Source organism: Diabrotica undecimpunctata, chromosome 1 (assembly GCF_040954645.1).
Source record: "Diabrotica undecimpunctata isolate CICGRU chromosome 1, icDiaUnde3, whole genome shotgun sequence".
NCBI lineage: Eukaryota > Metazoa > Arthropoda > Insecta > Coleoptera > Chrysomelidae > Diabrotica > Diabrotica undecimpunctata.
Genome location: NC_092803.1, coordinates 14,265,875 through 14,282,209, shown reverse-complemented (window position 1 = coordinate 14,282,209; position 16,335 = coordinate 14,265,875). Strand labels below are relative to the sequence as shown.

The following is a 16,335-nucleotide window of genomic DNA, read 5'->3' as shown; positions in this document are numbered from 1 at the left end:
TACAGTGTTTAGCTGCATTTAAAGTAAAATAAAAATATTTATGAATGCTGTTTTATATTTATTCAAAACTTGTAGTTTCTCATAACACAAATTATAATTTCGTCCTATTCATTGTATAAAAAAATATGGCAACACAGTGACGAGAAAACATTCAGATCATAGATCTGTTTACCGAAAGTACAAGCTGATTATAGCCGCAAATGTCAAATATGGAACAAAAAATTTCGGTATAGCAGTGTTGGCATGTTTCTATAATGTAGATGCTATATGCTTTAAACATAAAAAGGTAAAGCTTTAGTAGATAAGTACATTTTGTTTATATTATGTTATAAATTCTGCAATTTATATAAAACAAGAATTGCAGTTAATTATTAGAAATTTTTTTGGCAATTACACTTTGATATATTAGGGGATAGATTTGGCAATCGTCAAATCAGCAGTTGCCAGATTGCAATAGATGTTTGCTATTAATCTCGAAAGAGACAAATATTTACTCGTTATTGCTTCATATAAATTAAAAATTTCAGAGTTCATAAAATAGTATAATCAAAATGTACTCTTTAAAAGCTTTCTCTCTTTATATTTAAAGCATACAACATATGCATTATAAAAACATTCCAACACTGCAAACCCAATTATTTTTGACATTTGTGGCTATCTTGCTTGTAAAACATTCTTAACATTAAAACATTTTTAACATTCTTGTAAAACGGTGTAACTTGCGGTATGGATATGGAAGTAAAACAAGAAATTAGCGAGGAAACGTTTATAATAGGAAGAATAGAGTATAATGAATTGGATAATGGTCTTTTGGAGGGCTTTAAATATGAAATTCAGGAGGAATCCACAAGGAATACTACACATGACACTTATGATTATTTAGACTTAAAGAAATGTCCCATAAATACTGAAATAAAACAACATGGGAATAAATTTAACCTATTTGAAGAATACCAAAAAACTGAAAAAGGTCAGTAACAATATATATTTAAGTCCCCCATCTTAATTTTGAAGTATATGAATAAGATTGGGGTAAAGGACAATCAACAGAACATAATCTAAGATCAATGCTGACGTCGAAATATTTAGGAATGTACTAAACTAAACTAAATTCAGGCACAAGCTACAGACCCTTTAAACAAGTACACACGTTTGTTAAGGGCGGAACTAGTAAATTAATGGTATTATTGTTGCATGTAGACGTTTGACAGATACAGTTTATAGTACACCAATTTTTTAAATATAAAAATGATTTAAAAGATCCAAAACTATAAAACAACAAAATAAAGTATTCAAAATAAGTTTGTGGTATTGTTTCTGCTTTTGGACCTGTATAATCGGAATTTCAATCATGCACATAGAATCTTTTTTTATATAAATTTAATAATGAAATTATCTATTTTTGTTGGGTATAAGCCACAATTTAACTTTAAAATAAGTTTATTTTTGACATTTCCATTTCTGACATGAAAATCTGCTGAACAAAATACTTTACTGATATCTATGACCAATTATGTTTTAATTACTATTGCATTCATTTTGCCTTATACTCAAATAGCTATTTATTTCATAGTTGGTTTGTCTTTTAGGTTATCTCCAAGACGAACATAAATTGGAAACAATGGAGACACTAATTCAAGATTCATCTTGTGAAGGAAATTATATAGAAACTTTGAGAGTGCACACTGGAGAAAAATCTTATAAGTGTGAAATTTGTTTAAAACAGTTTGGTCAAGCAGGTAATTTGAAAACACATTTGAGAGTGCATACAGGAGAAAAATCTTACAAGTGTGACATTTGTTTTAAGCAATTTAATCAAGCAGGAAATTTGAAAACACATTTGAGAGTGCACACTGGAGAAAAATGTTACAAGTGTGAAATTTGTTTAAAGCAGTTTAGTGAAGCAGGTAATTTGAAAAGGCATTTGAGAGTGCACAATAAAGAAAAATCTTACAAGTGTGAAATTTGTTTAAAACAGTTTAGTGAAGCAGATTATTTGAAAACACATTTGGGACTGCACAATGGAGAAAAAGCTTACAGTTGTGAAATTTGTTTTAAGCAATTTAATCAAACATCTAATTTGAAAAGACATTGGAAAGTGCACACTGGAGAAAAATCTTACAAGTGTGAAATTTGTTTTAAGCAATTTTCTCATTCAGGTTCTTTGAAAACACATTTGAGAGTGCACACTGGAGAAAAATCATACAAGTGTGAAATTTGTTATAAGCAATTTTCTCATTCAGGCTCGTTGAAATCACATTTTAGAGTACACACTGGGGAAAAATCTTACCAGTGTGAAATTTGTTTAAAACAGTTTAGTGAAATAGGTAATTTGAAAAGACATTTGAGACTGCACACTGGAGAAAAATTATTCGAGTGTGAAATTTGTGTTAAGCAATTTTCTCATGCAAGTTCGTTGAAAACCCATTTGAGAGTGCACACTGGAGAAAAATCTTACAAGTGTGAAATTTGTTTAAAACAGTTTAGTGAAGCAGGTAATTTGAAAAGGCATTTGAGAGTTCATACTCGAGAAAAATCTTACAAGTGTGAAATTTGTTTTAAGCAATTTAATCGAACAGAACATTTGAAAATACATTTGAGGGTGCACACTGGAGAAGAATCTTACAAGTGTGAAATTTGTTTTAAGCAATTTAGAGAAGTGAGTCGTTTGAAGAAACATTTGAGAGTGCACATTGGAGAAAAACCTTACAAGTGTGAAATTTTGCTGTAAACAATTTAATCAAACAGGTAATTTGAAAACACATTTGAGATTGCACACTGAAAAAAATCTTACAAATGTGACATTTGTTTTAAGCAGTTTCCAAGTATTTAATACGAAACTTCAAATGAGATTACACACTAAAGAAATTTCTTTTAAATAATTTGATGTAGCATATAATTTGAAACAACAAACAAGAATGCAAACCTTAAATTCTTTTTGCTAATTTCTTCATTCTTGCAGTTCCCAATTTACTTCATTCATATGTTTTGCATATTCTGCTATTACTAATAATTTATCTAACTGATCCTCACATCTTAATTTTATTGGCGTTCAAGGTGTCTTTTTACTTCTTTGAAAAGATTGCACTTCGACTTCATCTCTTTTTCTCTTACTACAGTTATCGTTGGTTGCATCACTCTACATTTTACCTTTTGGCTCTATCAGCAGCAGATATTATTTTACACCGTGACACTACAGAAAAGGTCAGGTTAATTGAATTTATGGATATCAATTTTGTTACTTCATACTTGTTTCTTTTTAAAAAAAAACTTTTTTTGAGACATGGAAAAGGAATAGTCCAAACATAAACATATTAGTAAATGACAAACTAATAATTGATCTAGGATACTACATAAATGAGACAGGCTCAGAACAAAAAGTAAAATGTAGAATAGAAGATTATAGATTTAAACGATAGTGATGGTAGTGATACTGATTTAAATGTAGACTAGATTTAAATAGTTAATCTTAAAATAATTTTTTTTGTATTTTTTCACCATGTTAAATATATATTTTAATATAAAAGTATTACTTATATGTATTTTTCTTTTACTTTGTGGGATTGCCGTAATTTTGATAAAATGTATCAGTATATAAGTCCGACCCTGTATACAACTATATCTAGAAGATTAAATCCGAAATATCTTGCAATGAACAGTACCTACTTATTAATAATCTATTAAAATTTACAAATACAAGATTTTTCAAAAAATAATGTTTTTTTGAAAACAAAGCTGAATAAATATTCTCACAAATAATTTACAGTGTTTAGCTGCATTTAAAGTAAAATAAAAATATTTATGAATGCTGTTTTATATTTATTTCTATAGCTTTCTTTATATTTGAAGCATACAACATATGCGTTATAATAACATCCCACCCAACACTGCCAAACCCAAATCAAAGAATATAGACGCATACAGTATAAGAATCAAGATGGCGTCCGATAAGGATGATCGCGACAGTGAGAGTGAAAAAACCAAGTTTACTTGTTGCAAAACTAAGAGAATAAGCACAATAATATGTGTAAAGTGTGGAAAAGCCTTCCATAAATCATGCACAGCACGGGATTGGGCCGAAAAACTTCAAATTTTAGATGAAACGCGTGTGATTTGTTGTGATTCTAACATAACCTTAAATAGTGGGAATGGCATGGAAAATACGATCATTCATCTGCTAAATAAACTAATTTGTGAGTTAAGAAGTAAAAATCAAATCCTAGAGGAAAATAATAAGCTGCTAAGGGAAAAAATAGAATTCATAGAGAAAAAGTTAACAAAAAATTCCATGGAGGTAAAAAATGCCGCCAAAACTAAGAATACCAATAACAATCCATTGATTTTAAAAGAACAAAATGATTTGAAAGAGACTACAAGGTCAGTTGACGCAGTCACAGAACAGCCACTTTGTTCTGTTGATTTGTCTGAGCTGCCACCTAAACCAAGAATATCAAGCAGTTCAATTGCACCCGTGACGCCTGTTAAAGATATCAACCGTCCGCTGATTGAAGATGAAAATGATAAATGGGAAACCCAAAAAAAAGAGGTTTTTACAAAACAACTCGTCCAGCACTTATAGAACGACCAGATCCACTCCAGGAAACCAATGAGAATGCTGGAAGTATCCTTCGTGTGGGCACAAAACATGGCGATTTTCCTGTCAGGTTTCGACTCAAAAACAGAAGCTCAGGAAATACTTAACTATCTAAAAGAAAGAAAACTGGATGAAAACCAGGACAGATAAGTACAAAAGTTCATTTAAAATTACTGTTCCAGAACTAAAAATATCTCATTTAATGCGGCAAGAATTATGGCCGAATGGTGTAATTTTTAACCATTTTCAGAATGTACAGAGGCACCCCAGTGTCAAAAGACAGCCTATGGCACACACCAAAAGAAATTATCAGTAATCCACTTAAATACGCAATCAATTAAAACAAGTATTGATGCCATTAATTTTATCCTAGATCATGATGAATGCTTTGCTCTTTGTTTAACTGAGCACTAGAAAACAGAAGAACAACTGCGGGACTACAATGTGCGGAATTTTAAACTGATCTCTTCATATTGTAGAAGCAGTTCACAGGAGCATGGTGGCAGTGCGGTATACATCAAAGGCCCATTTATTGCAAAAGCCCGAGAAGATATTTCTAGTTTATCAGAAAGAACAGTGTTTGACTGTTCCGCTGCAGAGGTGCGAATTAATAAAAAGAAGATTGTAATCCTATCCATCTACCGAACAGAAGACCCACAAGTTTTAATAAAGAAATTGGACCAAATACTTTGTGATTTAGTTGACAAGGACTCCATCATTTTTCTGGCTGGTGATTTTAACTTATATATGTTGCTTGAGGATGCGAGGTGGCCAGACACACTAAAAATATTTTTGAGTTCCTTTGATATTAAATCTTCAATCAAAGACTATACACGCATACAAGGTAACAAAAAATCCTGTATAGATAATATTTTTACAAATCTTGACATATTTGATTCTCTTGTATTCAATCCTCATACATCTGATCATACTGCTCAAAAGGTAAAATTTGAATTAAATGAGTTTGAGTCAAATATAATAAAAAAAACGAATATTTAGCAAGGAGAATAAACATTTTTTTAAATTCATGTTAGGTAATGTAGACTTGGTATCTGTTTTTGAGACATTAGATGTAGATAATCAGTGGGATGCTTTTATGAGTATAGTTCAGAAAATTTTTATACAATGTTTTCCACTCGAAGAGATAATTACAGCAAATAAAAGCAAATCACAAAAGTACTTTAAAAATGACGATATAAAACATTGTAAATCTAGGCTTGATGTTTTGTTTACACTGTCTACCAATAATGTTGATTATAAAGATATTTACAGGACAGAAAAACGCAAATGTTATAAAGAAGGAATTGAAAATAGCGAAAATAAAACTAAAATGGCTTGGCAATTGGTAAAAGAGATTAAGGGTAATTCCAAAAATCAAGGTAATTTCTGTTTAGAGGGTGACCCTCAGGTGCTTTCTAACGAAATGAATCAATTTATGGCAAATGCAGCACCAGAAGCTGTAAAGAAAATAAAGCATGTAAAAAATTTTCAAATTAATATTGAACAAACTAATCATTGCCTGTTTTTAACTCCCGTTTCAGAGAAAGAAATAACTCACAAAATAAATAACTTAAAAACAAGCATAGCTCTGGTTATGATGAAATATCAACCAACGTAATTAAGTATATTTCATCAGAGATTTCTCTTCGTCTTTCTTTTATAGTTAATGCTTCTTTCAGGCAAGGTAAATTTCCCCAAAGTTTAAAACTGGCAATTGTGAAGCCACTACATAAAAAAGGTGATGTTACTAAGATGGAGAACTATAGACCAATAAGCCTTCTTCCATCATTCTCAAAAATATTCGAAAAATCAGTATATTTCAGACTACAAAACTTTTTCACTACAAAAAACTTATTTAGTAGTTCAGCAGTATATTTCAGACTACAAAACTTTTTCACTACAAAAAACTTATTTAGTAGTTCACAGCATGATTTTCTCGCAGGGAGATCTGTTGAGACAGCTACCTATGATTTTATATCAAAAATTTTAGAAAAACTGGAGGCAAAGATGAAAACACTAGGTGTTTTTTTGAACCTATCTGAGGCTTTCGATAGCCTAGATCATGTTCTTTTATTACAAAAATTACATCTTTATGGAATACAGGGACCGGCAATAAAATGGATAAAATCATTTCTCACAGATAGGTCGCAAAAGGTATGCCTGGAGAAAAGGGGATGTAAGGTTTACTGATCCTATCACTTATGTCTATATAAACGACCTTCCAAATGCGGTGGTTAGTACTTCATCAAACCTTGTAAATTTCGCTGATGACTCAATGTGCTTTTCTGGGAAAAAACTTTAGAAACACTCCTCACGGTGGCAGAGCAAATTCTAAGCAAGGCTGAACAGTGGTTCAGTGTAAATCGGTTGCTGCTTAATACTGATAAGTCAGTTTTTGTCTACTTTAGAAACAGCCAGTCACGAGAGCAGTTTCCAGATACAATTAATTTTCTATCACAAAACACGGAACCTGCTAGATCAGTTAAATTTCTTGGTAATTATATTGACCAGAATCTGAATTGGGGGGAACAAATACAAAATACAACAAAAAAACTGAATAGAGCCTGCTACTCATTAAGAGTGTTAAAGAGCTATCTAGACCAGGGGATTTTACTATCAGTATATTATGCAAACTTTTATTCTATTATGCGATATGGGGTAATCTTCTGGGGTGCTGCAGTAGATAGCTCAACTGTCTTTATAGTCCAAAAAAAGGCAGTCCGTGTGATCTTAGGATTGAAGGCGGGAGAATCCTGTAGAGGCCGATTCAAATCACTCAATATACTCATTTTCTGAGCCATCTATATATTTGAATGTATTATGTTCCTTTTTAAAAATTTTTCTTTGTTTTGTCACCTGCTTCCCAATCATGAATATAATACAAGAAGCCTTAATTTGAATTTGCAACTTCACAGATTGTCTATAACAGAGAGAAGTCCTTTGTATGCTTCTGTTAAATTTTATAATAGTCTACCATCTGACATTCAACAGGAAACACACTATAGAGCTTTTAAAAGAAAGAACCCTACACTGTGGCGAAGTACCTGGCCTATCCTTCTCCTTGATCAGCATATTTAATTTGTACTGTTAATATATTTTAAATGTGTGATGTCAATATACATTTTTTTAATCTGTAATGAATAATGTGACGTTATTTGCTCAATTATGTTTAAAAATTATGCAAATAAAAATTTACTCTACTCTACTCTATAGAAGAATTTTTCACTGTTATTCTTGAGCACGGCATAGGTTGATCGTCGTTATAAAAAATAATGAAAGGGTGGATCGAGATTTTAGTACCACTAGCACAGAATAAGAAACAAACAGAATGCCCACCCTCAGATGCCGCCTTTGAAGTTTTTCAGCACGCTATCGCCATGCTTTAAACGAAAACATAGACTCGAATTGAGAAAGTTGTGACAAGTTACGACAGAACTGTAATTTAAATTTTTAGAGATTAATAATTTAGTACATTTGAAATAATTTAAACTAGTCTTCACCTAAAAGTACGAATAAAATAGTGCATATTATGTCTATACAGCACTGGTTCCGTTTAAAACATGGCTGATTCCGTCTGCGCGTACTTATTTTTTCAAACAGAATGGGCATTCTGATTGTTTATTATTCTGTGTCACGAAGGAGCGGTCATGTCAACGCTATTATTGGTTCTAAAATATGAAAGAGTGGGGTAACAAACACAAACCATACAGTGGTAACAAATGCAACTTTAGATATTTTTATATGTAGATGCCGCGTGATCGTAGAATAGGATTAAATTTTTGCGTTTTATAAAATTTTTTAAAGAAAATAATATTTTAACTTTTAATAAATGAATCTTTTTAGAAAAAATATTATGATTCAAATTTTTAATTGAAATATGTACAAATCTACAAATAATATAATTAAAACTCTCTTCTTATAAACTATAAATAAAATAAATTCAATCAATAAGTCAATCACCGGGAGATACAGCTCAAAAAATTGTAAGGTGTTTCGATCAAAAAACAATTCCTGATCTTGTTAGTACGCTAGAATTGCCTTTTTAGCACATACACCAAAGAATTATTTTTTACAATTTGAAAATTCGAAATTGTGGAGTATAATTTCGGATTTTTAAATTAAAAATTAAATAAGTAAGTCTCAAATAACGCCTCACTAGAGCTTAACAAAGGAAGATAAGAATAAGGCAAAAATGGCTGCTGAGACATAGACCATAGCAAATCCCAAGAAATCCAAATCAGCAACACCCGACGATAAAAAGAGACTTCGGGAGAATAATAATCTCCCCCTCTCGTAACAGAGTTGCTAAGAAAGCAATCAACTCAAAACTCAAATCTTGAATGACGTGCAATCATTTTTATATGAAAAATTCTATATAAGCTTTCTTGGCACTAATATTTACAATAAATAGTATTAACCACCAAAACCACTTATCTTATATTAACTACGAATAATTAATGATTTTCGAAATTTACACATTATACCAATTCTTTGGTAATACTATAATATAAGCACCCTACTCTATAATAGCTGCGATCTAGCGACAAATCAACCAAACAAGTAAAATAGTGTTCACAAATTTCTAGGTCACTCAATCTTTCTCCGATGAAGAGTTCTGCTATCGCACAGCAGGTGGAAGTGTGTTGTAAGCATAACAGTAAACCATACAGAAACAGCTACGTAAAAGTATTTAAAAACAATAATAGATGGCAGTAAAATAAAATATTTATCATATTTGATCCACAGTAGGAACTCATTTAATATAAAATATAGAAAAAATAATACACACACAATCACTATTTCACAAAAAATAATACAAGACAGATGTAAAATACACACTATATGCTACGGCCTGTGACTACGACTACAAACTACAATGTTTTAAAATCCTCAATGATTTTCCATATAGGTAGTCAAAGTACAATACAAACAGTACAAAGTCCAGATTTTTTTTATTTTGTTGTTTGTGTTGTGTGTGTACTAGAATTTTAATCTTACTTTACTATCTTGAACTTTGTAACACCGATTATCAAACTCATATTAATTAAATTCCATTTATTTTTAGTCAAAATATATTATTTGCTCAGTTCGTTTGTTGAGGTTGGTGAGTTTAAACGATTGAAGTGAAAAAATGACTTCTCTAACTAAAGGTATGTAAATTAAATTAATGCAAAACTTCTTGTTTTACAATTTATTAAACAAACCTTAAAAAAAACTACAGCATTTATTTGTTTTTGTATAATTTTATTTCTACCTAACCTCATTATCTGTGTTTTTTACTAAAAACAGATTTATCGCAAAATAATAATTTATTTTTAAGACAAACACTTCAAATCTAGTGATCTCTGAGTTGTATAATCAATGACCATCAAATAATTTTCATGTAATGTACAATAATAAAAGTCCTTTAAAAATTACATCCTATTCTTTTCCCCTAAAAACATACGTTGGTGTTTAACATGGGAAACTTCTTTACGAAGAAATGTAATTAGACAAGTAGATCCCGGAGAGGGATAAGGCAAAGAGAATGAATAAAAAATGGCAAAACAAGTATACAGTAGAAATAAATATCACTAGATAATAAAATGAATATAAAATATAGGTACAACTATTAACTAATACAGGGTTAAAAAAGTAAGATACTAAATTTTACATACACATAATGGACAAAGCACTTGACTCACTCCTTCCAGCAACTCCTTTTTTATGATGGTTGTTTGATTATGTGCTAGTCCAGTAGATAATAAAATTTTTCTCTGTTCTGCCTAGCTAAGTTCATTGTTAATTGGAATGATTTCTGCTAGTTTAATTATCAGTCTTTGTTGTTCTTCTATGAAAACATTACATTTAAAAATGCAATAGTCTGCATCAGTCACTCCACAATCTATGCAAATATCTATTGTCATTCCTTTTTTTGTTCTAGTCTTAAGACCTAAAAGTACCATGCCTGTCAGAAACTGTCTTAAGAATTAATTTATACTTTTGAACTTACATTTAGCTTTCGAAGGTTTTGAAGTGAAAAAAATGCAAATTTGTTTAAAAATTGTTATAAATAAATGAGTTTCTATGGAAAACTTTCAGTAACCTTTTAAACATTGCATATTGGCATCATAAGTTATTGATTTAAACAAGTTTCTTCTTGTGGGTATGAAATCAACCTTTTTGCTCATGCAAAGTTATAGATAAAAATTCTTCAGGATCTTGTAAAATAGAGTTTTAGGTTTACTTTGACTATTATTAACTTAATATCAATTTTTTACTGAGTTTTCGAGCTTTGAAAATGGATAATTTGACAGTGTTTCAGATCTTAATTTGTTTATGTTACAATTTATCTAAAGAAAATTGTTTGAATAATTTTTGACCACCATTTTCTCTTGGCAACATGCACTTTTGTTATAAGGGGACTATTTGAAGTAAGATTGCACAAGAATATGAAATGAGAATATTTCTCGTAGCCAGGGTGCCCATACTACCTGCACTAACAGATTTTTCAGACATTTCACAGAAACAATCACACTCTACTTTTAGTAAAAATAACTGCTGTGGAATTTGATAATCATTTGGTATCTTAGCAGTGAAATGCTACTACTTTACTATTGAAATGCTTGTTTTCTTTTATTTTTTTTTATTGAAAAGCTTTTTTTAATTCATTTAGCAGGTCCTCGTTAATGGATAAACCTGCTAAGAAGTTCAAATTTTCTTGGGAAATTGCATTTCTTAAGTAGATCTTTACCCCTTTTAGTGTTGAAAAAGAGCGTTCGCCACTTGCATTTGCAACCATTATCGAGAAAAAAATACGCAGGCAAATGTTAACATTTGGAAACGAAGATATTAAGTTATTTTCGTATAAAACCTGTACCAAGTGGGGAAGAGACGATTAACAAATGCTTTAAATGAACACATTCTTGAGGAAAATACTCGTCCAAATCCTGCTTGTATTTTTGTCGTAATTTGGTTGCCAATCTGAAAATATTTTTATCTTCCGTAGTTTTTATTTAAACCAAAAATTCAAATTCAAACCACAGAGAGCTAAATCATTGTAAACTTTAATATGTGCTTGCAAACCAAAATACTTGCCATTCATATTACTAGTATTGTCATAAGACTGGCTTTTACAGTTCTTAATATCTAATTTCAAATACTTTAACTGTTTCCTCAAGTTCTTGTGAGCTATGCCCAGTGTTCCTATAAAATCCCACAAATCTTTCCACCCTTTATTGTTACAATATCTCAAACTCACTGTAAGTTGGTCAAGGTGTGTTATGTCAGGTCTTGGATCTACACTTATAGAATAGTATTTGTTTGCCTTTATTTGCCTAACAATTTCATCAATGACTCGATTGGACAAAATATTCAGTAATTCGTTACATATATTTTTTGATAGATATGACGTTGTGCCCTTACCTAAATTTGCTCGTTTATTAATATGATCTTTTAAAATGTTCATATTGACAATAGTTTCAGTAAACCTAAGTAGTTTCCATTCCGTTTTTCGCCAATTCTTTCATGAATACCTCTAAATTCCAATTCCCTGGTAGCCAGAAACTTTATTACACCTATAATTCTTTCTAGTACTTTAACCCAATATTATTTCGCAGTCCTAATTTCCTTTTCGAGTTCTACGTCAACTTTTCCTTGCTTTAATAAGCGAGTCGTATTTATTTTCAGATTATATATATGATGATTGGATCTTCCATGTTCGTCAAATCTTTCCTTACCTTTATTCCATAATGAAAATCCTGTTTTAAATTGGTTCTTTTTTTTTAACCAAGACACAATAAAGACAAAATATATTGCCAGTGCTTTCGAAGTAAATTGCCCAATCACGGCGAACCACTTCTCCATTAACCAGTTTTTTATAAAATATTTGCTTACTGGCATACCTGTTTTGTTCGCGACATTAAAAAGTCCATATCTGTAAGATTCTGATCGACTCATTTTTCTAGAATCATTTCTGCTTAATTACGTATGGCAATATTGCCAAAGTGCTGGATCTTTAAAGTTAGGTAAATCCTGTTTTGGATATGAAAAGAAATAAAAAAAAATTATTTGTCATTATCCTGTTTTACCTGTTACCATTTGTAAAGACATCGTTATCTTTTTGCCTTTTAGCCTCGTTACAAAAAATTTAAATATGCCTTACTTGAGTTACTGGTGGTTGCTTCATAATCTTCTAATACTTTGGAAACAGGTGATACTAAGTGCTCTGGCACTGATTCTTAAGTCTCCAAAATAGGTTCAAAGTTAATAATAAAACAAAATTTTATTATTATTATATCGTGTAGATTTGTATGCAAATTTTATTTTACCATGATCATATAATTTGGGAACAGCACGCGCTTCGCGCGTACCGCCCGGTGCTACAGCCCCGAAAAGACTCCTGGTTTAACCGACCCTTAGGTACAAAGTTTTCTACAAGTTCGCTAAACATTTAATCAAACACACATTTAAACATTGTGTAAACAACATTTTCTTTTAATATTTTAATTAGAATTATTAATATCAAACAAAAAGTGTATGGAAATCTACCCGGGCTTAATTTTTTCTTTGCTTATCTGTAATAAATTGGATGAACCAGAAGATATTAGTAAACTAACACTAAAGCAATAATATTGTTGCCAATATTTGTTTTGATTATTTAACCAAAAAAGAGTTAATATATTCTTTTCATTTATTTGATTAGCTAGGTTTAACTACTCCTGTATTTTTTTTATTCGTTTGGATTATTATATTTGAATTCTTCTCTTCCACATCGTTGTTTAAAACTCTCTCACGGCATTTGCGCAGAAGAGATTTGATGGGTTGTGTGACAAGATGATCAGTGCTAAAGCAACCTGTACTTCACAAGTGGTCACTAAGAGAGGCCGAAGGCGATACATTCGACAAATTTTTGGCTAATTTCCAGCGTTTCTGTCGAAGCAATATTTATTTTTTAAATCTCTGGCAGTCATTGCATCTTCGACATCTTCTCTCCATGACCGTCTTGGTCTACCTGATTTTATTGTTAATTCTAATAAGTAGCTTTAAAGTATTCAGTTGCCTTTGAGGAAAGGTTGGACAATAGGAAAATAAATTAAACCAAATAATTTTGTGATACTAAACTATTAAATAATTTATTAAAAAAGAATAAAAAAAATTATTAAAGTCAGACAATTTTACAATTAAATCAAGACAAAGAATTTTAGACAAAGAAATATTACTTCTTTTAATTTTTTTGTATCTGAATTAAAAGATTATATTTATTGTGAAATGAAATCACTGAATAAAATATTAAAGAAAAACCAAATTAATTAGGATCTAGTTATGATCGTGGTTGAAAGTCTTTGTTGATTATATGGCAAACTAACTTTTTATTTCCAAGAATTCTCTACGGGCTCCTTTTCTTCTTACTACTGTGATCTGTTCACCTTTTGCTGGTACTCTCAGTGGGGAGCTACTCTCCCACCAATTTAAATGCCATTCTATGTACACGTACTATAAATTTCTACAAAATTGTTTTAACCATCTAAAAAATATGAAAATTGATATTTAAAAAAAACCAAAAAAAAAACAAAATCATCAAGCATATCTTATAATATGTATATGTCATATACCTTTTACAAAGGATTTTTAAATAAATTTTTTGTGATACATGGAATACAGCCAGCTACAGGAACTTAGTTTCCTTGTGGAAAAAAAAAATAAAAAAATCCTTCTTACGACTGTGATTTGTCCACCTTTTGCTCGTACTCTCAGTTGATCTACATACGCCTGCTATCTCCTCTGCTTGTCAACGTCTCTCGCACATACTATCGCCGCAACAGTCTCTCCAGAAGCTTCTGGACCAAACTCCTATCTCACAGGAACCCAATTTCTTTCTATAATAGTCGAAAGGATTTTCACTTAATCGATTATTACCAAATATACCATACACCTGTTTGTTTATTACAGGATGTACTTTCGTTGTCCACTCCTACAGATCCTTGGGGCTCGTTCCACAGACACAAAACACCTTTCACATTATTATTTGACAAGAACTCTGCTAACTTTCTCTGCAGAATATGGATCAAAAGCGACTTGCTTCTTCCGACGTTTAAATCACAGTAATCTTCCTTTTCCCTAGCAAACCATGACTTCCTTCACTTTAATCCCTCCTTCTCCTTTTCACCCATCAGACACACACATCCTATATACCACACCATCCCTTTCGGCCAATCAAATTCTGTTACTTGTCAAACACAAGCTCAATGCTATTATTGCTATTATGATATTACATAACCTTGGTATTTCCAAATTTTACATAAATAAGATTTTTTCCTTGTTTTTAAGTTTCTAGAGACAATATATATATATATATATATATATATATATATATATATATATATATATATATATTATTATGATTGTTTATTTTGACTTTAATCTTAGTTTATTGAGCCAATAAAAAAGAATTATAACTTATTTGTTATCAAAAGTAAAATAATCCTTATATTACCTGTGTTCGATGGATTCAAAAGATTTTCTAGTTGTCTTTTATCGGGAGAGAGAAGAAAGGATAAGAATACAAATATATTATATTACAAAGATTTACGTTTCTTTATTTTATATGAACGAATAAAACAATTATGAAATTCTGTCGTTATCTTATCAATCAGCATACAAGAAAATAAATCAAATTTTTATAATAATAAGATTATAAAACTACATACATTTATATTACGTGAAAACCAATTTTACTTAAAATTTTCTTTACTTGAAACAAGAAACAACAAAACTTTAAACTTTTGATTAGCCTAACAAAACCTCAGTTCTTAAATTTGAATGCTAATGACCATGATGTCAAACCGATCCTTCACAGATATAAAATTCAATTGTACAAACACTTACAGCTTATTTTCTTCTTGAGTTGTATGTTGGAACATACCCAGAAAAGTCCAGTCTCCTCAACGATGTGATCTCTCCTCTTTGGCACCTCGGCTCCTTCTTAACGTCTCTGCAAACTTCCTGCAGACTACACAAAAAACACCTGATTCACTTCTCCAAACTCAGCTACTTATTTATGACACCAGGACCTCCTTTTGTCAACTTGATGCCGTAAGAATACTTTCACATATACTTTATAAAATGCTCACGGTAGATACAAGGACCTCTTTTAATCTACTTGTTATCTCCTTCTGCAAACTATTCACTTCTTTTCGTTACGCCGGTATCCAAACTCACGAACCACACCCTATCTTGAGACAAACGACTGTTTCCTTTCGATGACCAAAATATAACTAACTCCTCCGGTTTCGTGATCGGCTCACAAATTCCCATTTAAAAACGACCGTCCAATCAAAAGCTCAAATTGTGTTTACCATGATTTTGGAAAAGCCTAATTTCGGTTTCAGAGAAAAACTAAATAGCTTACTTTAAAATTGGTTTTGTCAATACACAATTTATACATATTTCAAAAGATTAGAATATGGTCATTTAATACTCGACTATACAAACAATGAAAAGATTAACTAAGACAGGTAAAATGTCTTCTAATTCTAAACAAAGGTTTTTTTGATAATTTTGTTTGAAACGGAAAAAGGTCGTTTGCCAAACAAATTTCTATTCTTATCTACACTAAATCTTATCTTAAATTACTATATACATTTTTGTTTATAATGATATCTTAAAATTTTATTCCGATGGATATTTTTATTTATTTTTCTTTGTTGGGAAAGAAAAAGTATGACAATATATATATATATATATATATATATATATATATA

At 30.7% G+C, this 16,335-nt stretch overlaps 2 protein-coding genes and 1 long non-coding RNA gene across 5 annotated transcripts in view; 2 read left to right on the top strand and 1 right to left on the bottom strand.

The window, feature by feature from the left end:
* Positions 1 to 204: 204 nt before the first annotated feature.
* Positions 205 to 3,758, top strand: LOC140445027 (uncharacterized). The gene is made up of 3 exons (XM_072536810.1): positions 205 to 286; positions 590 to 970; positions 1,590 to 3,758. The coding sequence occupies exons 2-3, from the start codon at positions 727 to 729 to the stop codon at positions 2,729 to 2,731; spliced, it is 1,386 nt and encodes a 461-aa protein (XP_072392911.1). The 5' UTR covers positions 205 to 286; positions 590 to 726; the 3' UTR covers positions 2,732 to 3,758.
* A 5,800-nt stretch (positions 3,759 to 9,558) lies between these two features.
* Positions 9,559 to 16,335, top strand: part of yip2 (yippee interacting protein 2) — a 37,507-nt gene continuing 30,730 nt past the window's right edge. The window contains exon 1 of one of the 3 annotated variants that reach the window (XM_072536792.1): positions 9,559 to 9,744. In XM_072536792.1, coding sequence (XP_072392893.1) covers positions 9,726 to 9,744 — 19 coding nt within the window. In that variant the 5' untranslated portion in view covers positions 9,559 to 9,725. The remainder of the gene's footprint in view (positions 9,745 to 16,335) is intronic. The other 2 variants (XM_072536784.1, XM_072536775.1) reach the window with 2 other exon arrangements.
* LOC140445019 (uncharacterized) lies at positions 9,772 to 10,637 on the bottom strand. The gene is made up of 3 exons (XR_011951355.1): positions 10,587 to 10,637; positions 10,252 to 10,526; positions 9,772 to 10,028 (listed from the first exon to the last, which is right to left on the bottom strand). It is a non-coding gene; the product is annotated as an uncharacterized lncRNA (long non-coding RNA).